This window comes from Arvicanthis niloticus, chromosome 14 (genome assembly GCF_011762505.2).
Source record: "Arvicanthis niloticus isolate mArvNil1 chromosome 14, mArvNil1.pat.X, whole genome shotgun sequence".
In the NCBI taxonomy this organism is placed as follows: domain Eukaryota; kingdom Metazoa; phylum Chordata; class Mammalia; order Rodentia; family Muridae; genus Arvicanthis; species Arvicanthis niloticus.
Window position 1 is genome coordinate 55,998,772 of NC_047671.1, and position 25,051 is coordinate 56,023,822.

At 37.7% G+C, this 25,051-nt stretch overlaps 1 protein-coding gene across 1 annotated transcript in view; it reads left to right on the forward strand.

The window, feature by feature from the left end:
* The first annotated feature begins 5,678 nt into the window (after positions 1 to 5,678).
* The window catches only part of Rit2 (Ras like without CAAX 2), a 292,855-nt gene continuing 273,482 nt past the window's right edge, over positions 5,679 to 25,051 (forward strand). Inside the window, exon 1 of the mRNA XM_034518692.1 lies at positions 5,679 to 6,137. Coding sequence (XP_034374583.1) covers positions 6,035 to 6,137 — 103 coding nt within the window. The 5' untranslated portion in view covers positions 5,679 to 6,034. The remainder of the gene's footprint in view (positions 6,138 to 25,051) is intronic.

Genomic DNA, 25,051 nt, shown 5'->3' on the forward strand with positions numbered 1-25,051 from the left:
GATACTATAAATAAGACTTTTATGAACATAGTGGAGCATAAGTCCTTGTTATATGTTGAGCATATGCCCAGGAGTGGTATAGCTGAGTCCTCAGGTAATGCTATGTCCAATCTTCTGAGGAACCGCCAGACTGATTTCCAGAGTGGTTGTACCAGCTTGCAATCCCACCAACAATGGAGGAGTGTTCCTTTTTCTCCACATCTTCCCCAGCATCTGCTATCCCTGAGATTTTGACCTTAGCCATTCTGACTGGTGTGAGGTGGAATCTCAGGGTTGTTTTGATTTGCATTTACCTGATGATTAAGGATGCTGAACATTTATTTAGGTGCTTCTTGGCCATTCAAGTTTCCTCAGTTGCGAATTCTTTGTTTAGCTCTGTACCTCATTTTTTAATAGGGTTATTTGATTGTCTGGAGTATAATTTCTTGAGTTCTTTGTATATATTGGATATTAGCCCTCTATTAGATGTAAGATAGGTAAAGATCTTTTCTCAATCTGTTGGTTGTTGTTTTGTCCTATTGACAGTGTCCTTTGCCTTACAGAAGCTTTGCAATTTTATGAGGTCCCATTTGTGAATTCTTGATCTTAAAGCATAAGCCATTGGTATTCTGTTCAGGATGTTTTCCCCTCTGCACATGTGTTTGAGGATCTTCTCTGCTTTTTCTTCTATTAGTTTCAGTGTACCTGGTTTTATGTGAAGGTCCTTGATCCACTTGGACTTGAGCTTTGTACAAGGAGATAAAAATGGATTTCCATTCTTCTACATGCTGACCTCTAGTTGAACTAGCACCATTTGTTGAAAACGCTGATTTTTTTTTCTACTGAATAATTTTTAGCTCCTTTGTCAAAGATCAAATGACCATAGTGTTGTGGGTTCATTTCTGGGTCTTCAGTGATCTGCTTGCCTATCTCTGTTCCAATACCATGCAGTTTTTATTTATTTATTTATTTTTTTTTTATCACTATTGTTCTGTAGTACAGCTTGAGGCCAGGGATGGTGATCCCCCAGATGTTTTTTATGTTGAGAATAGTTTTTGCTATCCTGGGTTTTTTGTTATTCCAAATGAATTTGAGAATTGCTCTTTCTATCTCTATGAAGAATTGAGTTAAAATTTTGATGGGGATTGCATTGAATCTGTAGATTGCTTTTGGCAAGATGGACATTTTTACTATATTAATTCTGCCAATCCATGAGCATGGAAGATCTTTCCATCTTCTGAGATCTTCAATTTCTTTCTTCAGAGACTTGAAGTTCTTGTTATACATATCTTTCGCTTGCTTGGTTAGATTCACACCAAGTTATTTTATATTATTTGTGACTACTGTGAAGGGTGTCATTTCCCTAATTTCTTTCTCAGCCTCTTTATCCTTTGAGTAGAGGAAGGCTACTCATTTGTTTGAATTAATTTTATATCCAGCCACTTTGCTGAAGTTGTTTATCAGGTTTAGGAGTTCTCTGGTGGGAGTTTTGGGGGTCACTTAAGTATATTATATCATCTGCAAATAGTGATATTTTGACTTCTCCCTTTCCAATTTGTATCCCTTTCACCTGCTTTTGTTGTCTAATTGCTCTGGCTAAGACAGTACTGTATTAAATAGATAGGAAGAGAGTGGGCATCTTTATCTAGTCCCTGATTTTAATGGGATTGGTTCAAGTTTCTCTCCTTTTAGTTTTATGTTGGCTATTGGTTTGCTGTATATTGCTTTTACTATGTTTAGGTATGGGTCTTGAATTCCTGATCTTTCCAGGACTTTTACCATGAAGAGGTACTGATTTTTTTCAAACGATTTCTTAGTATCTAGTGAGATGACCATGTATTTTTTTCTTTGAGTTTGTTTATGTAGTGGATTACATTAATGGATTTCTGTATATTGAACCATCCCTGCATTCCTGGGATAAAGCCTACTTGATCATGATGGATGATTGTTTTCATGTGTTCTTGGATTCAGTTTGTGAGAATTTTATTGAGTATTTTTGCATTGATATTCTTAACGGAGATTGGTCTGAAGTTCTCTTTCTTTGTTGGGTCTTTGTGTGGTTTAGGTATGAGCAATATTGTGGCTTCATAGAATGAATTGGGTAGTGTTTTTTCTGTTTCTATTTTGTAGAATAGTTGAAAGAGAATTGGTATTTGGTCTTCTTTGAAAGTCTGATAGAATTCTGCACTAAAACCATCTGGTCTTGGGCTTTTTTTTTTTTTTTTTTTTTGTTGGAAGACTTTTAATGATTGCGTCTATTTCTTTAGGGGTTGTGGAACTGTTTAGATGATTTATCTGATCTTGATTTAACTTTGGTACCTGGTATCTGTCTAGAAAATTGTCCATTTTCATCCAGATTTTTTATTTTTGTTGAGCATAGGCTTTTGTAGTAGGATCTGATGACTTTTTGCATTTCCTCAATTTTTGTTGTTATGTCTCTCTTTTCAGTTCTGATTTTATTAATTTGGGTGCTGTCTCTGTGCCCTCTGGTTAGTCTGGCTAAGGGTTTATCTATCTTGTTGATTTCCTCAAAGAACCTGCTCCTTTTGTTTTACTCATTCTTTGTATAGTTCTTTTTATTTCTACTTTGTTGATTTCAGCCCTGAGTTAGATTATTTCCTGTGGTCTATTCCTCTTGTGTGTATTTGCTTCTTTTTGTTCTAGAGCTTTCACTTGTGCTGTCAAGTTGCTAGTGTATGCTCTCTCCAGTGTCCTTTTGTAGGTATTTAGAGCTATGAGTTTCCTCTTAGTGCTGCTTTTATTGTGTCCCATAACTTTTAGTAATATGTGCCTTCATTTTCATTAAATTCTAAAAAGTCTTTAATTTTTTAAAATTTTTTCCTAGACCAATTGATCATTGAGTAGAGTGTTGTTCAGTTTCTATGTGTATGTGGGCTTTCTGTTGTTTTTGTTGTTATTGAAGAGCAGCCTTTGTTCTTGGTGATCTGATAGAATGCATGGGGTTATTTCAATCTTCTTGTATGCGTTGAGGTCTTTTTTGGAGAAGTTACCATGAGGTTCTGAGAAGAAGGCATATTCTTTTGTTTTAGGGTGAAATGTATAGATATCTGTTAGATCCAGTTGGTTCATAACTTCTGTTAGTTTCACTGTGTCTCTGTTTAGTTTCTTTGAGCAGTCTATTGCTGAGAGTGGGGTGTTGAAATCCCCCACTATTATTGTGTGAGGTACAATGTGTGCTTTGAACTTTAGTAAAGTTTCTTTTATGAATGTGGGTGCTCTGTCATTTGGAGCAGAGATGTTCAGAATTGAGAGTTCATCTTGGCAGATTTTCCTTTGATGAGTTTGAAGTGTCCTTCCTTATCTTTTTTGATAACTTTTGGTTGAATGTCGATTTCATTCAATATTAGAATGGCTACTTCAGATTGTTTCTTAGGACCATTTGCTTGCAAAATTGTTTTCCAGCCTTTTACTCTGAGGTAGTGTCTGTTTTTGTCACCGAGGTGCATTTCCTATATGCAGCAAAGTGTTGGTTTGGAAAACAATTTTATGTATTTCTTTCTCTAATTCAATATCAGAATAAGTCTTCTGAATAATGTGGATGACCAAAGACAGAACTGTCAATAACCAAAAGTCAGCATGGCCAATATGGACACCTGAGCAGTAGACAGTAGGTCTGTCAGCTGGAAAGCTTGCAGAGTGCTCAGGATCCTAAGAATTCAGCAGCAGATCTGGACACAGAAATCAGGATGACCCCGAACCTAAATGCTGCTTATATTTTTTCTTTCATTGAATAATAGCATTTTAGCCTAAAAAAGTAAATAATTATAATGTAGCCATACTTTTTTATTAAATTCAACCACAGAATTGATGGTTTTGAGGAAGTCAAGTAAGTCACGGCTTGTCTACTTTGCAGAGTGTGATGAGAATGTTTGAACATGGACTCAGGTAATGATTTGTGTCGCATGGGACATTGGAAGCCATTGGCTTGTATGATTTTGTATTTGATTTATGAATGTGAGTCAGCATGTTCTGTTGGTTGATGGTTTATGTGGATAGGCTTAATTGTCCCATCAAAAACTAGGAAAGGGCAAAAACTTGTGTTATGAAAGAGTAAATTGCAGAATTTTCTGGCCATGAAAGTCAAATATAAGGGGAAGTAAAACTAAAACTGGATCTTGGAAGGTGGTGAATGCACTTACAAAAACTGATGACAATGTCAACTTCATTTATTGAGGCTGAAGGTGATGTCTTTCTACATACGCTGAAGTTAAAATAAAAGCAGAGTTTTCATGGGCACATCCAGGAGGCCTTAGATTTCCTCTGCAGTTCAAGAGAAAATGTAGTCTAGTCCCAGATGGGGGAATCACTACAGAGATTATGAGATCTTGGTCAGGAGTGAACTGGAAGGAGACTGGAAAATGATCCTGTACTGGGAACAGAATCACTGGAAAAGTCCCATGGCAGATTCACAAAAGAAAACAACTGTAAACTAAACTGAATCAACACTTAAATATCTTTGTATTTTTAAAAATATATTTTAATTGAGATATAATTACATCATTTTACTCCTGCCTTTTCCCCCTCCAGCTCTTGTTCCTTTAAAGTGTCTGTAAGGAAAACCACAGATGGGAGTAAACTATTGCATGGAGCATATATACATAGATATAAGGTAGATGTGCATATATGTGTTTATATATATATGCTTGCATATATATGTTTGTATATGTGTATATATTATATATAATGACATGAAAGCAGAGAAAAGACTAGGGGAAGGGAGCAGAAAAAGACAGAGGTTAAAGGCAGGGAATAAAAGGAGTTTTGACTATGGCCAAATCCCTTGAAAGTATCTGTGAAATAAATCCACGTACAATGTCTCAGTTTGAGAATAAAGTCACCCAGCTCCAGAGTCTGTCCCAGTGGCTATGGCATTCTTGGTCTCTCTAGCCACCAGGACAATGTACTGAACACTTATGCTGTGCCCATTGCTCCATTGTATATCATAGTGACATACAGAGCCAATTAAACATGGTTTCTTTATGGATGAGCTTAAAACCTCGAAAGACAGCTCATTGTTCATGAAACACTTGACTACATCCAGCCTTGTTCAATCTTAATAAAACGTTTGATACATAAAGAATATCATACCTCCATGGAAGGACAGGGTCTGACTATGGCAATTAGAGATTACTGAAACTGTTCTGAGACTCAGATTACAGTGGAAAATGTTACTAGAATTCAGATGAGGAAGACAGAATAGTCTAGATTTTTCTATAATCTATTATACCACTTAAAAAACCATATTCATTATAAATCTATTTCATGCTTGCTAGGGCCTTATATTCTGCTTTGTTTCTAATAACTTGGTTAAAAGTAAGGATGATTCATATTCCTGACATGACAGTGAGCTAATTCAATTATCCTCCTATGTTAGGACCCCCTCTGCACAATGTGCAGGCCACCCTTTCTTAGGTATCATCTCAACAACACTAAAATCTCACCCTTATGTGTCCTGAATTATTCTTTGATTTTTGCTTGATTTGCATAAAGTAGGTGATCAGGATGGATAGCAAGGGTAAAAGCCACATTTTAATTAATAGACTCCGATTAAAAAAAAAATAATGTCTCTGAAGCTGCAGCAACAGAAGCCAGCTTGTGAGATGGCGTCTGCCCTTAAATCTCACCTCAGTCTGGAATGACGTCAAATGTGTGTGCACCTAAACGCCTCTGCTGCAGCTAGGGAGGGGGTCACACGGAAGAGGAAAGACAGCAGAAAAAAACGAGAAAGCAATAGAGAAATAAAATGCAGAGGGAAGGAAAAAACCAGAATGAGCAAGCGAGATCAGTGGAGATGTGAAACTGTGAAGGATCAGAGGGAGGGGGAGGTAAAGCCAGATTTTTATTGGAAGCAATTGAAGTGGTTGCTATGAGACCCGCTCCAGCAGAGGACCAGCAGGCAGCCTGTCGCTGATGGTTCTTGTCGTGCACCAAAGCTTTCCTTTGACACAGTTTTAGAGTTGTTTACTATCTGAGCAAGCACCTGACACGGTGACTCTTTTCTTCCTTTTTTTCCTCCTCGGGTCCCCCGAGTAAGATGGAAGTAGAAAACGAAGCCCACTGCTGCCCTGGCAGCTCGTCAGGCGGGTCCAGAGAGTACAAGGTGGTAATGCTGGGCGCAGGGGGCGTTGGTAAAAGCGGTAAGTTTCCAAACGCCGGGGGAAGGAGGGATCCATATAGAGGCAGCTGTATAGACCATGGCAGTTAACAGAAGAGCATCTGGCAGGGTGATTAAAAGTAAAGACTTAAGGGGGAAGCTCCTGAATTAGGAGAATTCAGAGACCGCAGCCAGGATGTGCAGAACTTGAGAATAATTTGCTCCTTTCATTTTATGCTGAGTAATATTTGTTCTGGGTTTCTGTGGTCTTTAAATTAGTGATGAAATCAGACAGCCTCATGTGAGTGAAATGTTTGACTATTCTCAAAAATACACAAATGAAAACAGAAATTCTGTGGCTATTTAGATAAAGAGGTAGATACAAACACAGGTACATCCCTCAGTATTTTCAATGACGTTGTTTGCTTGTGTTTTGGTGAAAAAGGTCCTGTCTTCTATGCTTTTCTGTGTCTGCCATTGCACACGTAGGCTTTGGATACTGAGAAAAAGTTGAATTTTGAAAATAGTAGTGGTTTAAAGATTTTTTCCCCCCCTCTGGATGACAAGCAAAGCCACACTTAGTGGTTAAGCAAATTAGAAGAAACTGCGAGGAGTCTGAGGTAGTAATGAGATGAAGGCTTGAAAATTCATGCTGGTATAGCATAGCAGAGCTGCCAATGGCTTGTTTCTACAGGAGCTTAAAACACCAACTATATCAGATACCCGGTGACACTTCCGGCCGAGCTTCTCCCAGCTTGGTTACAGATAGAACACGGGTTGGTAATAAGCACTCCAAATAAACAAGAAAGGATGCCCACTAGGGATGATGTGTTTATGTGGAGTGAGCCTGGACAAATATTACCAAGGAATTCAATATTTTAGTTCATGGAAATAAGATTCAAAGTAGAGGACAAACAAACATCTAACAGGAAGGTGAAAGGTGAAGGGAGGGGGAAGACAGTGACTATCGTGTACAGGAAACAGAAAGAGGTCAGGAAAATAACAATAGACAGAAACTTCCTTTTCTATCCAAATATAATCTACCAAGAAGGTGGGGGTAGGGTGTCAGGTAGGTCTAAAAGGGGTCAGTGGCAAAGTGTTGTGTAAGAGGAAGGGGAGGCAAGCCATCTAGGAAAGACGTATGGAATGAAAACCGTTAGAACTCTGTGAGTGAGGAATTTAAAACATATTATTTTCTGTGTAAGCAAGCTAGGGCTTAAGAGGGAAAATAAATGATGTGTAGATTTAAAGAGAGAAATGATAGAAGGTTATGATTTTTACACACACACATATATACACATATACATATATATGTATACACACACACATATATATATATATATATATATATATATATATATATATATATATATATAGAGAGAGAGAGAGAGAGAGAGAGAGAGATGGAGGAGAGCTAGAGAGAAGGACATGTTAAAGAGGTTGAAGACTGTCAGCCTCAGTCTTCCCTTGGCAGCACATGAGCTGAGGCAGATGTGGCAAGAATCTGAGCATCCACAAATCATTCAAGGGCTGGCTGATGTTGCCTTAACTCCACAGGACATGAGGGACATGGAAAGAGAGCCACTTGTCAGCCCATTTCCTGGTCTTAGAGCTGGATCTTGGAGCTAAAGCGCTGCTAGTAGTAACCTCCAGTAGGCCATTTACTATGTGATTTTGTGATGTGTAATGCGGTCTGTTTGACCTTCCTTCATGATGATTTTACTGATAATTCATTTTACCATCCCAGTAGCTGGAACATTTCGAATTGTTTTCATCTTCACTTTACATGAAAGAACATTTATCACCAAATACTGGAGCAAAAATTTTCGGTGTAATCTAGACAGGGTGAGGTAGCTGGCCTTTTGAGAAGGTGAGGAGTGAAGGGTATCCCTGTGGTTACTCTGCTTAAATGGCATCTTGGATAATAACGGCATCTTGACTTCAGAGAATAGCACACATTTCCATACCTGGAGAATGTCCTTTGGGATTTATAATGATGGACTCAATCTCGCTCTGGAACTAGCTTCTCTGGTTTATTTAGGGCTATTAGTATGTAAACATTCAACCACGAATCTCATTACTAACCTTTTGCATGTCAAAATGTTTGCCTTCAAATAAACTAAAATGTCTTTATATGCTACTTTCCATGTGGCTGAAGAGTTGAACCAATAGAGAAACTTCTGGGACTATCCAGCCTACACCATTTTGTGCTGTGTGAGGATGTTTGGGAGGGACCCCCTCTGCAAAAGCTAAGGAAGCTACATCAAATTATTTATTCTCAGTTTTGAGCATCAGGCCAGAGTCATCACTGAACTCAACAAGAAAATCAATCTACTGGCACAAAATTATTATATGAACAAAATTTTAGAGGATTTTTATACCTATTGAGAAATTACATTGCTTTTTAGTTCATGTTTTACTATGGAAGCATAATACAACGAGCCAGAACATTTGAAAAGACGTGTTACTTTGCTGAAGTAACAGTTTCTACAAGATTTACCATGTGTAGGTTTTGTGTGGGACGATTTCAAACTATAAGTAAACAATCAAGTTTATTGAACATCTGCTATGCACAGCTCTTCAGTGGCTACTCTAATGGGAGAAAGGTGGGGAAAGCAGACACGTAGGAAGAACACAGCAGTAGCAACTTAGGCAGCATATATTAGAAGCTTATGTTTACTCTTCACAATGGTAATAAGGTGTATCTCCAGCTAAGAGACTGAAAATCATGTAACAACTTTTACCTAGTCAGAATAAGTAAAACAGGATTCCAAGGCACTTCATCCGACTCTACCACGCTATGTTTCCTATATTGAGGAAGAAGAATAAAGACTTCTTTCAGTTACCATCATAAAGAAAATAGGGCTCTTGCTAGTGCAATATTTACCTTGAAAGTTGTAATAATAAATGTTAACCATCTATACCAAAACTCTAAGTCTGTGCCAATTTGAGCTTTGAATTGATATAATCAATGTTATATACAATATTTAATCTGTATAAATATAAAAATATAAGCATATTTACATAATTATCATATTCTAATATTGTCCAATAATGTTTTCAAGTGCAGAAATATTAACAAATAACATATCTATAGTATTTAAATAACAGAGAAAATGAGAGTTGAAGGGACTTGTTACTCACAGGAGAGGTAGATGATTTGTATCTAGAACACAACTTCCTCTACACACTGGTATGCATTTCTACCATTGACTTTACAGAAAATGACACAAAGAAAATTGGACCACACAATTTGCATAGAAAGTAGCATCTCTGTAGGATGCGGTCTGTAGACTTAATATGCTATGAAGACTATAGGCAATGCTATCACATTGTGTCTAAATTTTTGAAACCAGTGATTTTAGATGTTCTTGTCACACAGGAAAACAAATAAACAAATGAATGAATGGAAACAAACAGGATAAGCATGAAGTGATGAGTGCACTGCTTGTTTCAGTATGTCATGATCAAACACACTATTTACATGCATCACACTGGATGCATGTAACTAAAACACAATCATGTGCTCTGTAGTAAATTTTTGCTCCATGGTGACAGTTCCATGAGGTTATAATTGAGCTAAATAACCCTTCTGATGTAGTCATCCTATATCAGAATGTAGCATAATGCTCTACTCATGTGTTTGTGCTGATACTGGGATATATAATATAAATAATACTGCTATAAATATTTAGGGTACATAAAACAAAATAGTGATAATTAACTACTATGTTACTAGTTCAGATATTTTAAATTATTTACATTCATTCATTTTGTGTGTGTGTGTGTGTGTGTGTGTGTGTTGTGTGTAGCACCACAGCTTGTGTTTGTTGGTTAGAGGACAACATGTTTTCTCTTTTTACTGTGAGTCTTGGGGATTCAACTCAGATCTGCAGGCTTGGCAGGTAGTATCTTTATCCGTCTCACCAGCTTTTGGTTATATATTTTTTATCTTATGTTTTTGTTATTATTTTAAATCAGTATTTATACATATGCAAATGTGTATATGATATACTCTTGGCATATATAAGATATATTATGTAAGCCAATGTGTATATACTCATTATACTTGCAGAATGACAAGTGGCACACTTGTTAGGTAGTATCTTGGTAATTACCCAACACATGGCTGCATGTGTATTAGTAACTTCTTTCACAATAATTAAGCTAAGATTTATGATGTGAACACTGCTTATAAAGAAATCAAATGATACACAAAGAACCACTGGCAATGAAGAAATACTAAGAATAGAAGAAGTAGCTTTCTTCTTAGAGGAACACACTAATTGTGTACACACACACATATGTAACATTATAGTGGTAAATATATATATATATATATATATATATATATATATACGCTCTTGGTGTATGTAAGATATATTATGTAATATTACAGAGTGAACAGGTTATACTTACAGATTTGGGAATATATGTGTATATACAAATATGAATATAGCAACAATTAATAAAAGAAGGCCTTAAATTTGAAAGAGATCAAGGAAAGGAATATGAGAGGGTTTGGGGTCAGGAAAGGGAAGGAACAAATTTCATAATTATACTCTAAAAAAAGAAAATAATTAAAAATAAAAATGAGAAAAAATTTATAGTTAATATGTATGAGCCTATTACTTATAAAAAGAGCAGATGAAGTGCTTACGTGTTTGTATCTGATGAGTTAGAGTTAATGAGAGTAGTGCAAACCCATGTATGCCCTGCATTGCATGTATAACTGAAAGTGAAGAGAGCAGAACAATTGGATTAGATCAATGAGCTTTGAGGTGTGCCATGTACATTCTCGGCCTCTGTCTCTCTTTGTTGCCAAGCCATTACACTCCCTTCTCGTTTAGAAAAAGAAAAAGAAAGAGAAAAATAAAAATAAAAATAAAAAGAAAAAGAAAAAGAAAAAAAGAAAAATCTCACAGATGTAGCTGAAGAATTTTACTGAAGCTAAGTAGTCTTTAAACCTGTTTAAAACATTGACTTTTATCTTTGTGATTTGAGAATGTTCTTCTTGAATCTTGGAGTGCTGGGCTACTGGTTGTTTTCCTTGTGTTCAAAAGTGGCTCATCCAGTGCTGACATCAGCAGATCTTAACTAGCAGTATTGCTCTCTTATTTTCTAAACTATGTAACACCATTCATACTTACAATACTCTTTGATGATAAAATAATCCAAGCAAGCTTGTATGTCATCACTGGTTTAGATGAAGTCTTGAGACAAATATTCAGAGACTGGTCCAAGAGTACACAGAAGTAGGAATAAGGACTTGAAATCAATCGAAGTTTCCTAGTGACACTGTTTTCCTTCTAATTGAACTGGAAGAACAGATATCATGCAAATGTTGGGTGAAATCTACATGTACTTCTCGTTGGTTAAGATACATTTTGAAGTTGTCTTGTTGGGACTATGTCTTAATATATATTTCAAATTCAAGGCTGTATGAAACACAACAGGACCATTGAGAAGGCAGATAATGTGTTTATAATATGGATTTTTCATGCTGTTCTTGACCTCTAGGGTACACCCACTTCACAGATGGAAAATTATACATAATATAAAATAACATTAGACCTCTGATACAAGTAGTTCATGTTCAAGGGTGTCTATATCAGGATATGAGACCTGAGCACATGTCACTACATAGATAGCATTTGTGTACTGGGAGATGAGTGGGGCATTCGTGACATTGAGAAGAAACAGTGGAAAGTGATGAGGACCACAATTCAGCAAATAGTATATTTGTAACATATATATGCAAGGGGAAGAAAAAATTTAGATATCACAATGCTTCATGAAGAGATCTTAGTAAGTTAGAATCTTCTAGGAGAAGTAAGAAAATCTATTATATATATATATATATATATATATATATATATACATACATACATATATAAACGTCACATAAACACACATAAACATATATATGCATATATATGTATACACATATATAAATGTGTGTATGACTATATTAAAACAAAAGAGCTATACATATGAAAATATTAGAGGATTCAGAAATACTATAGCCACCAGATCGTAAAACAAAAATGTACTTATAAACCAAGAAAATATACTTTCCCACGGCCTTTTCAGTAAGTTCAGAGTTTCATGTTGTGGATATTAAATTTAGAATTTTATATTCTAGATTCCATAAAAGAAAAGTAAGGGGTTGTTAGAAGGCAGTACACACAAGAATCTCTTCGACCTCAGTGAGTTTCTATAAACAAGTAGAAATGAGCCTGTGTTTGACATATTAAATAAGGACACAAGGCCAAGTACTTGATTTATGACCTCAAGGCTCTATGTTAGTCTTTTTTGCAAAACTATGCATCATGTTTGATGCTGTGGATTCTGTAAAGGCAGAGAAATGTAAGGGAAAAATAAAAATATTTTAAAACCCCAGGGCCTCTTGTCACAACCGTACTTGTTATACCTTAACTGCGATGCAGACCATCAGTTACTGTTGTGATCGCACAAGAATCAGGCAAAAGGATCCCATAAAGCTCCGTGGGAAAGAGGAAATTAATATCTGTTCTCTCAAATGATGTCTGGAAACAATTTGGGTGAAATGTAATGGCTGATGCTATTTCCAGACAATATGTACTCCACAGAGATTAAATTTATGAAAGAGAGTTAGTACTGGGTGAAGCCTTTATTAGACAAGAGACAGGAGATGGATGAGTGTGTACCAGTCCCTAAACCTCTCATGTATTGATGGCCTTAACATACCAATAGTGTGTGTTGTGATGGCCCTAGAATATTCGCCAGCCCGCACATGCTTCTTACTTTGATCTTGGGGGGAAAACTACAATAATCTGCATTTTATGCATGAGAAGACTGAGACTCACCTAAAATTAATTCACAGTGCACCCCAAAATACCTAGAGATTAAATGAGAAGCCCAAGTGCTTGCACATATATTGAAAGGCTTAATTTCATTTCTCAGGGAGAGAATTAACAGCTGCATCTTCACAGATTTTTCTAGACATCAAGAAAACATGTACACTGAAGATGAAAAACCCAACATTCTATCCTAACAGTAATTCTATCATTACTCAAATGAAATGTGGGTGGGAGGGGGGACATCAAGGCCAACATTTGGTTTATGAGGGAGTTCTGGGGCCTTGGATACATAGAGAAAGAGTGATAACTCAGCTTGAGATAATCAAGTAACTGAGAAGATAAGACCTTACTGGAAAGTTGCAGATTTAATGAAGAAAATAATGCATTGAAAGTATCAGACCAAAACCGTAAAACATTGACCTATCTTTGGTTGTCTATCTATCTATCTATCTATCTATCTATCTATCTATCTATCTATCTATCTATCTATCATATATGTATCAATCTATCATTTATCTATTATCTATTAATTATATAATATGTAAATAAAGTGTATTTTATATCATTGAATTCCTCTTTCTTCGTATTTGTATATATATATATATATACACACACACACATATATATATACATATATACGTATACATGTGCATATATATATGCATATATATGGAAAGGAAGTTACAGATGGAGACTATTTTCCTTGTTTCACTATTTCAGTAGATCCAAGGGAGCATGGGAGTGCTCCAAGACAAGTCAAACGTCCTTAGGTATTACTGAGAATGAGATACAACCTCAACCCTACACAAAGGACTGTAATTACAATGATGCAGAAAAAGAATTGTAATGTCACATGTACAATGATGTCAGCGTGTCATCCTGAGAGTGCTGGAAATGAGAGGAGTTTGAGTCATTCATCAGGGGCTTTGGCTTTCTCAACAGAAGTTTTCTGGCATCCTGATTAATGGCTCTTTCTAACAGGGCATCCTGCTTTTCATTACCCAGCAGGAATTTTGATTCTCTTATGGAGACAGCCTAGTGCCACCAGTGCTACAGTATCACTGTAGCTTGTCGAATTTGTAATTTTTCCTGAGGGCAGTTGTTCTCCACAATGTTGATGCACAGAGAGGGGACTCATAACTGAGTTTTTCTGTCATGTACAAAGCCAGACAAAGATTTTGTCTTCATCAATGATGCTGTTTCATAAACATTCTCTGGTGAATCGCCAGCCACATGCCTTTGCCACCCACTATAGCACATTACCAGCTATGCACTTCCATCCCACCAGAGCCCAGTACAAGCTGACACCACAGGTTCAGCAGAGGAATACAGACTTGGTTCCATCTCCACAATCTCTTCAGCACTTCAGTATCCTACCGTGCCAGAGAACCTAAGGGGGTAGAAATCTGTATTGATTATCTCTGCAGTGTTAGAGTGATGCAAGGCGAGGGTGGAGTGGGTCCACTGTGGATACTGTACTGACAAGAAATGAAAGAAAGTGAGGTCTATAGTCCGCACTAAAATATCTCTAATTAAACTGAAATGGGGTGGTGTAGAAAACCAGTGATCTCACCATGTTATCTGGGGTGTTAACAATAGAGAGAATTCTTTGATTTAACAACACACTGCATAGAAAAATTCATGTTTGGAGTGTTACCTATAAATGGATAAGAATCCTTACTTTTCCAGCCCTTGGTTCAACTTGTTCTACTCTAAACTGAGCAATAAGTGTGCATTTGTATATGTGAGTGTGTGTGTGTGTGTGTGTGTGTGTGTGTGTGTAAAACTCACAAAGAAATAACTTTCAATTCTGCCTGAGTAGCACCAATAGAGCTAGCTCTTTTAATTATTGTATACATCTTACCTGCTCATGTGCAGTAAATACAAAACCTCATGGGTTGTAGGAAGTCTTATATTGAAGACAGAGCACTAATCCTAGTTGGGGATGAGATAAATTAAAGAAAATGAGAATACCCGAGCTAAGGCCTTAGCCATAGTCTGTGCCCTTTGCCAATCCATGTTCCTGTTCCCCCTGAATGTTCAGGACAAGCTTCCAATATAGAAATGAATGTTGGGGATTTGGATATCCTAGGAAATTCACATTTGTGCTTTATCCTGTGCAAAATGGAGTAACAACAGCCATCAAAACGATGGTCACTCATAGATTATTAAGAAAAAAACCAGGGACACAGTTAAGTGTTGAGTTCTGATTTTAACATAAGTGGGTAAATGCATTTTAACTATTTACTCTTCACAGCAGTTGATTGCACATAGGCCACTTTAACCCTTTAAGTCTTCATTTTCTTCAGAACAGCTTAGCTAAAGTTAACTTAGAGAGCTGCTGGGGTAGATGGCATAGAAAAATATTAATTATAAACTGCATACTATCATCGGAATGCCGAGCCTTCATTAAAACGTGTCTTTCCTTCATCCTGGTCTCTTTTCCCTCCCTCCCTCCTTGCATTTCTACCTTCTTTTGCTTCCTTCCTTATTCATTTATTGCTTCCCTGCCTTCCTCTCCCAACCCTCCCCTCTCTTCTTTTTTCCCCTCTCACATCACACTTCGCCTTAGGTAGTTTATCTCTGTAGCATGGGTCAGGTAGTGATCTCTTTCAGATGAGTTCTATAAAAATGCAGTTTGGATTGGATACTGCGAATCTGCCACTGTATACTGGACTTCTCTGTTCCACTCTGTTCTATAGCCTTATATTGATATCTCTCAGCTTTGTTCTGTAAGTGGTAACTTCAGGGACAATAATGATAGGGTTTGCTAGTTACTCTAGAAAACAATCCTTTATGGCAATTTACTTGTAACACACACACACACACACACACACACACACACACACACACACACACACACATGCACACACACACCCCACACATACCCCACTACTGATAGAGGAAGGGTTTAAAGATAACCACTTGTACACCAGCAGAAAGGGCTTAGAGAGGCCCTGGGTTTTACTAGATCATACCTGTGCCTGAACATGGAATGAAATTAATCTTTTTAGTCTGTCATTTTTATACATTTTAAATAATAAAATGTTCCCTTGTTCTTTCAGGAAAACTAGTAAATTACAGGTACATGAAGTTCTTTTTGTTTGTTTTCTCAAGGGGGAAAAATCAGATTATTTAGAAACATGCACATTTTCATTTGAAATTAAATTATAAATTTGGTGAATTTGGATTCACCCACCATATTTTAACTCTTTCCTTTACCTTCACATTTGCTCGCTGCTTCCCATACAATGCCAGCCTGTTTGCCTCTGCATATTTCTTTGATTCTTCCCTCTGAATTTTAGCATCCTTTTCTGAACCGTCTCACCTCTGCACACAGTCCAGGGCCTAATACCCAAAGCCTGCAGGACTTCTGTAACTAAGTGAAGGTTGGCTTCTTGCCATTCATCAAAGAAAGCATCTTCCACTAAGTCCTGCCTGGCTACAGGAAGTGGCCACTTTAGGGTCTGCAGAGTTGCTCCCATAGATCCTCTGGGGCCTCCTCCTATCCCAGGACTCTGATGTGTCCTAGAGATTTCCCCCTCCAATTTCCATTCTCTCTCCATTTGCTTTCCCTACATCTGGTTCCCCCTCACTCGGCTCCCCTTCCCATCCCCTCTCCCTCCCACTTCCCTCCCTCCCTTCATCTCTGATATTTTATTTCCCCTTCTGAAAAAGATTCAAACATTCTCCATTGGGCCTTCCTTGTTATTTGGCTTCTTTGAATCTGTTGATTATAGCATAGTTACTCTGCACTTTATGGCTAATATCCACGTATAAGTGAGTACATACCATGCATGTCCTTTTGGGTCCGGGTCACCTCACTCAGGGTGATAATTTTTACTTCCATCCATTTGTCTGTGAAATTCATGATGTTCTTGTTTTTAATGACTGAATAGGATTCCATTTTGTAAATGAACTACATTTTCTTCATCCATTCTTCAGTTGAGGGACAACTAGGTTGTCTTTACTTTCTGGCTATTATGAATAAAGCTGTTATGAACATAGCTGAACAAGTGTCCTTGTGGTATGGTGGAACATTTTTGGGTATATGGTATAGCTGGGTCTTGAGGTAAAAATATTTTCAAGTTTCTGAGAAATTGCCAAATTGATTTCCGGAGTAGTTGTACAAGTTTGCAATCCCACCAGCAATGGAGAAATGTTCCTTTCTCCACATCCTCTCCAGCATGTGCTGTCCCTTGAGTTTTTGATCTTAGTTGATGGGTGTAAGATGGAATCCCAGGGTTATTTTGATTTGCATTTCCCTGATAACTAAGGGCTTTGAACATTTCTTTAAGTGTTTCTTGGCCATTCCAGATTCCTCTGTTGAGGTCTTTCTGTTTAGCTCTGTACTCTATTTTTTAATTGGGTTATTTGGGTTGTTGGAGTCTAACTTCTTGAGTTATTTATATATTTTGGATATTAGCCCTCTGTCAGATATAGGGTTGGTGAAGATTTTTCACTAATCTGTAGACTGTCATTTTATTCTATTGATGGTGTCTTTTGACTTATAGAAGCTTTTCAGTTTCATGAGGTTCTATTTATGGTTCTTGATCTTAGAGCCTGAGCCATTGGTGTTCTGTTCAGAAATTTGTCTCCTGTACTGAAGAATTCAAGGGTATTACCCACTTTCTGTTTTGTTAGATTTAGAGTATCTCATTTTACGTTGAGGTCTTTGAAGGACAGCAGCCCACCCACAAAACCTTCTACCCAAAATGTCTCTTGCCTACAAGATGTGCATGGATAAGGATAGAGCAGAGACTGAAGGAATGGCCAACCAATGGCTGCCCCAGATTGAGACCCATCCCACGATCATGGACCCATCCCTGACAGACACTACTGTTACTCTGTTATGCTTACAGACAGGAGTCTAGCATAATTATCTTCTGATAGGTTCCACCCAGCAGCCAATGGAAAGAGATACAAAGACCCACAGCCAAACATAAGAGGGAATGCAGGGAGTCCTTTGGAAGAGTTGGGGGAAGGATTGAGGGACCTGAAGAGGACAGGGACTCTATAGGAAGATCAATAGAGTCAACTAACCTAAATGCTTGGGGCTCCCAGAGTCTGAAACGCCAAACAAAGAAGGCCATGGGCTGAACCTAGCCTGTATGTATGTATGTATGTATGTATGTATGTATGTATGTATGTATAGCAGATGAGCAGTTTGGTCTTCATGCAGCTAATAACAGGAGCAGGGGCTGTCTCTGAATCTGTTGCCTTCCTGCCTGTGGATCCTTCTCCATTACTGGACTGCCTTGTCTGGCCTCAGTGGGAGAGGATGCACCTATGCAGGGAGGGGGTGTGTGGTGATGCCTAGAGGAGGGTTTCCCCTTCTCAAAGGAGTCGGGGAGGGAGGAATGGGGGAGGATCTACATGATGAGGTACTGGGAAAAGAAGGGGTTGATGTTATAATGTAAAGTTAATAAAAAATAAATAAGATAAAAAGAAGGCATGCTCGGAGCCAGTCAAATGGAGATCTGCTCTGTCAGATCTCCACTGGTACTGGTAAGGATGATAGACAGAAAAGACAGGTGAGAGCTGAAAGCAGACACTTTGCCAGAGTCAGGAGGGGTCAGCTGAAGATTGAGAGGAAGAGTAAACACCGGGAGCATTGGGAGGGGAGAGTGGGAAGACTCAGAACTGAGCTGAAGCAGCTGTGCTTGAAATCTGCCATCAGGCATAACGTTTTCTGAGGTGGACCCTTGTGAATGTTTCCTCAGATCTTCGATCCATTCACTCCCATTCGTCTGCCCAGATTCTAGTCTAATACTCCCTCTTAAACACTTAACGGTCTTTATGATTTATTATTGTTTTCAGCAGTATTTATAGTTACACAGGTTTTTCTGGCATCTGATATATGGTCTTAAAGTGTTATTTAAAGTTAGAGTTTTTATTTAACTTGCTATCTCTTTAGACTGTGTAGTTCCATCTTGATTATAAATCCTTAGAGGGTAGGAAATAAATTTTATAGGCTCTTCCTTCTTTTATGATATTCATGGTAATAAATCCTCAAAAATATTTATAAGTTTAATTCCCTTCTTCTATCTGTGAAGTAATTTAAAGCAGAAGACACCAGGTATAAGTATTAACATAAAACTAAATGATACTCCAGAATTTAAATAGATATAGAGCCAGAGGGAAAGAAAACAGGCATTACAAAACAACAGTGCTGTGTCAGCACAGGTTAGGGCTTGTACAACAAACACAGGCAAGTGTGAAAGGCTTTGGGTAACAGTGAACTTGCACGTATGAAGGGCACTCTATGTTCAGGGTGCTCAGTGGCATACAAAGGCCAAGGAAATTGTGTGGATAAAGTCTGTGAGCTAGAAATGTATAGAAGATGTGTTATGACAAATGACCCTAAGATAGTCAGGGTCATTCATTGTGCATATTTCTTGTAAACCAGAGGGTGAAATATCTGGCATATAAATGTATATAAAAACTGAAAATCACCCAAATTTTATTTCCCAAACGAGTTCCTGTTGGGTGTTTCCTGAGGCTGCTGGGGAGAAGACTCTGGCAAACCCTAGTGAGTAAGCTTATAGAATGGATACTCTCAATATTGACTGGATTTCAAGGGGATTATTATTATTTTAACAAGTGATTGTTTCTTGTTGATTGTTTGTTCTCTGAGAATAGCGGAGGTAGACTGTGCTTGTGATACCAAACTCTGTCTGAGCCACGTATTTTTTCATATTTCCTGTTACAGTAAAGAACCATCCTTATCCCTGAGCTAATTTTAGTTTTGATAAATTTCATGAGCAATCAAGAGATGGGGATCGAAGACTCGCAGACAAAGAAGATCACAGCAAGTCATCATTTCACCCAGATCAGAAAAACGAAACTTAAGAGGCAAGATTCATCTTGTAGGCAGAATGATTACTGTTCTTAAAAGCACCCAAGAAGCAAACCAACAAACTGTAAAAATGCAGCCACATTTCTCCCTATGCTACAGTTTCTTTTCTTTTTACCCCTTTTGTTCATCCACTCATTTCTCCACTCTGTCTTTTTATAAATTAAATAATTTATTCACTTTACATCTCGATAGCTACCCTGTCTCTGGCCCACTCACACAGTCTCCTTCACCATTCCCCTCTCATTCTCTGATAATGGGGAGCCCCCATATTCTCCACCCTGGCACATCAAGTCTCTACAGGACTAGGCACAGCCTCTCCCACTGAGGCCAGACAAGGCAGCCAAGTTCAGAGAGCATATTTCAGATAGGCAACAGCTTTAGAGATAGCTCCTGCTCCAGTTGTTGGGGGATCTACTCAAAGACTGAGATGCATATCTGCTACATATGTATATGGGAACAAGTTCATGCCAACAAGAGCTTTAACAATGCAGTATCAACTTTTTCATCTGTTCCTTCATAACCCTCAAAATCCCTTTTATTTCTCTGACTTTAAAAAGTCTGTCTCGCAGCTCAGTTCTTGCGTATTTCTCTCAGATCTGTGACCAACGTGTTTTCAGCAGCAGGATTTTACTATCTACTTCTGGCAACTAACCAAGAACAATGTCAATAGCCTTGTTCTGCGGATTCTATGGCCTCCCTGACCACCTTCCACTGGGAAATTTGTTTAATGATCTGTGGTTTTGGGGAGGAAAATTATTCCCCGTAGAGGGTACTGCAGCTTAAATGTTTCTTTTTTAATTATATATTTTAATATAAAGAACGGTCAGTTTCCACAATACTTTTCATAATCCTTAATATTTTTATTCTTTGCCCATCCCTTCATATGCCTCATACTTTCAAACCCCTCAATATACTCTGCCTGGATTTTTCTCTTTTCTGCCTTCACACCACCTGTGTGTCACTTTTCTCCTTTCCTCAAGGCCTTCCTTTTCCACAGACCTCCTCAAATAACCTTTTTCTTTCAGATACTACATGTCCTTCAGGTTTCACATGCCAAGATGTATGTATCTCTGAAAATTCATAGCCAAGATGTATGTATCTCTCTCTAATGGGGTCAATCAGTAACATACCTTATACTCAAGGCTCAGGAATCTTGTGGAAAGAGGACACAAAGAATGAAGAAACTGGTGGATACACGGGTGTTTTACAAAAATATCTTCTTTTGGACATGACATGGGCATTATACTTGTGGATACATTGCACTTGTGAATATCTGCACAAGACTTGGGGCCCTGAAAATGTTATCATGTAAGGGGCTATGGCTCATAGGGTCTCACCCTTTTTTCAAGGGCAACTAACAGTTAATGTTACTGGGGGAAGGTGTTGCTTTCTTCAGTGGTGTGTCCACTGATAAGTTGCCCATGTTCCAGTTATTAATTTTCTACCTGTACTCATGAAAGCAACTCAATTAAACCCAATGGGACACACCCACCCCACCCAACCCCTCATCACAGAAACACACATAGACACACAGATAATCACCTAGAAACACACAAACACAGACAAACACATGCACACACACACACAAACACACACACACACACACACACACTTTTTCTCACACATGATTAGATCCAATGGGACAAACAGACAGACAGACAGATAGATGTACATAACTCAGAAACATGCATACACACATATACACATAGAAACACATATACACACATAGAAACACACATACACAGACATACACATATACACACAGAGACATACATGCACACAGGCACAGATACACACACATGCACTCTCTCACATATACATAGACACATACCACATAGATACACACATGCACACACACATTGTCTCTCACACACACACATACACAGTTGAAAGTAGACTTCTTGGGAAGAATGGTTCAGAGGGACCAATGGGGGTGGGATAAGAGAGAATAGGTGATGGAGAAAATGACTAATATTCATTATATACATGTACTAAATTATCAACAAAAAAGAAATTTAAAATGATAAAAATAAAGCTGTCTCTCATTTCTTCATCACAGAAAGCAAATTAAAAGCCTTTTTTTTTTTTGCATAGAATCTTCTTCTGTGACAAGCACACATGTTGTCTGCCTCCCTAGGCTTATTTGCATTTTTTGAGTGCAATTTTGAGACAGCCCAGCATGTTTGAAACAGCTTGGGCTCTGAAGATGGATAGATGTGTGTTGGAATTCAGTTCTGTCACTAATAGGCACTTGACAGCAATCTTCCTCCAGACTTCTTAAGGGGATGAGCCAGGGCTCTCTCCACTGAGCTCTTCTCCTTAACTTCCTATCCTATTGCATTCAGTTCCTGGCTTAAATACAATTTTCTCATCTTTATATCTTAATATTCAATGAAGCTTAAGTCTATATAAAAGCTGCGAGGCATAACTAAAGTAGACAGAATTTTAAACTGTCAGGTAGGTTAGAATATGATGCTTATGAACCAATGCTGCCACATATGACTTGGTGCTGTGTATGAAGAAAAAGAAGCATATGAGTTGAGCCTATGACCTAGCAGCTCCACTCCTACCTGTGTTTGCTCAATGGAAACTAATATATGTGTGGATAAGCAGGATTGGGCAGGTATTTACAATGGCATTACTCTTAATAGCCTCAAATGAAAATAGATTCTAAGTGTTCATCAATATGCATAAGGAAATAAAATTTACATGCTTGTATCGTAAATGAAAAGCTAGTAAGTGGTAATTATATATGATTTGAAGTGATCTTAGAACTCTTTAGCTGTAGCAGCCCACATTGTTGTAGAACCACAAGTCACAACCCCTCTTTCAGAAGCCAATGGTATAAAGGCCAAGAAAGGCATCATCAAGAGATAGTAATAACCTATTCTCTCAGCCTCCAAGCTGATCTTGTTCACGTTAACTTCCTTGGCTATCATTCCCATGTAAGTCTTCCTTAGGTTATTTACTTAGATGCATCAAAAGTCAGAAAATTAAATCTATCCTTGTTTGCGTGTCCCTTTAATAATTTGGGAGGTCTCCTTATGAGCACAGCCCAGATGTGGATTTCCTGTATCTCCGAATCATCCCGAATACTAACAACTGTTTACTCTTCAAAGGTTAAGGTTGTTGTGAAGAATGTTTGAGAACAGGCTTAAGAAGTCTGTGACCCATATTTCAATCCCAGTTTTTTTCCTGAGTGGTGTTGCGATCATAGAGTTAACACTTAGCATCTGTTCCATGCAGTATGAAAGTAGAATGACCTCCCAAGTTATTCACAAATAAAGTGAACATGATGGGACCTGCATCTGCCACTTCCTTTCGAGTAACAGCATGTTGCTATTATTAAAGACAAAAGCAGCATACGCCACCACTATTCAGTTATCAAGGTGAAGATTGTGTTTTGTTTATTTTGTACAGGACTGAGATGACTTTATTTCAAAATCTATTTCTCTTTTGCTTCCATATCTAGATTACCTTTGTGTATATGGTAAGATGGTGGCCTGAGATAAGGGGTAAGAAAGAAGGGAACAGAACCCACTGCTAGTAAGGAGCTTTCAGAGAATGAAGGTGCCATCTGGTTGATAACCTTCAATATTTCCCAAAAGAAAGAAATACGTTTCTGAACATTTTGGGAACTGTTTGGAAACCACTGTCTGGATTCAGTCTGAGCCCTAGAAAAAAGCAAGGAACACAAGTTCCTGTGGGAAAACTTATTGTAAAATGAGATCTTAGAATCATGGGAATTCAGATGAGACTCTGGGAGGCCAGCATAGATAGCTTCATTCTTTTGTCCAATTTCAATGAGTTCCTCATGGAAGGTCACACCTTTCAAATGTCTCTGGAAGGCTGAACACCACTTCTGTATGTGCAATCATGTTTAATTTTCAAACTTTATAGCTAGCACTTGAGTACACTAGCTAATCCCCATGTAACTAATAAGGTCCTCCACTTCCACCTTTACTGATTAATCATCTGGTGGAGTTTCTAATATCCATTTGTGCTTAATTTGCTGGTATTATAAATGCTTTAATCCTGAAAGTGATGGATGGTCTTCCAAGAGGCAGGACCCCAGTTTTAATTTATGTGGTAGTGAGCTCACTGAAGCTATACCCTTGAAAATTGTTGCAATGAAGAGCCCTTAATACTTTCTACATCCTTAAAGGCTTCCCTGCTGCTTGCATAAGCCTTGCTTTTGTTTGTTTGACTCATATTTCCTGTACACTCTCTAGCACCACGTTTTAATTTTCTTTCCCAGTGGGAACCATTGTCCTTGTGCAAACTGGTTGCTTTGTCTGTAGGGCCATTTCTTTGTCATCCAAACAGACCTTTTTACACTCTTATCTACCTGCCTCATAAAGCACTAGGCTTGCTTTTAATAATCCTCTAGAACTTTCTCTTGTACTTAAATTCTACACATCCTTCAAAAAGAGTGAAATTTCCAAACTCACAGTGAACAAGTTTTTTGTCAATATCTCTAGCTTTTCCTTTTGTCATTATTTGAGTAGTATCTACTGTAAAATTATAGTACTTTAAATAGGATTTAAGTTTTCAAATAACTGTTTAAATGAGGGAATATCTATCTATCTATCTATCTATCTATCTATCTATCTATCTATCTATCTATCTATCTATCTATCTATCCATCTTTCCGTACACCTGCTTGGGAAATCTGAAGCATGCGTTTGAATCCTGAAACCCATGCATTGATGGGAGGTGAGAACCAGCATACAAAATTGTCCTCTGATCTCTGTGTATACGCTGTGGCATGCATACTGTAGTATGTATACCTTCACATGCATCATCCACAAACACACACATTAATAAAAAATAAATTTGAATAACATGTAATCTGGATATCAAAAAAAGAATTACACAAACACTTCCGAGACACTCAATCTAATCTCAAATTGTACTTAAAATATTTTTGATCACCAAACAAATAAATGTGATTTTGAAGTCAGTATAAATATTATTACTGCTTGCTAAAATAGAAACATAAAATAACAGTGTCTTTTTAGTAGTTGTTAAAATATATATGCACATGGCCCATTCCTATGCATGTATTATCAAGTGTCTTTGAATGGTGAGGAAAATATAAACATGTATTGATCAAATGAAATATTCATCACAAGCCTTTGACAATAATGGATATTCTTTACTGTTCTTGCAACTGAAAATATTTTCGAATTTAGGAGGCTTGGATTCATTTTAAATCTCAAGATAGTGCTAATAACCTAACAATGTTCCTGGCCC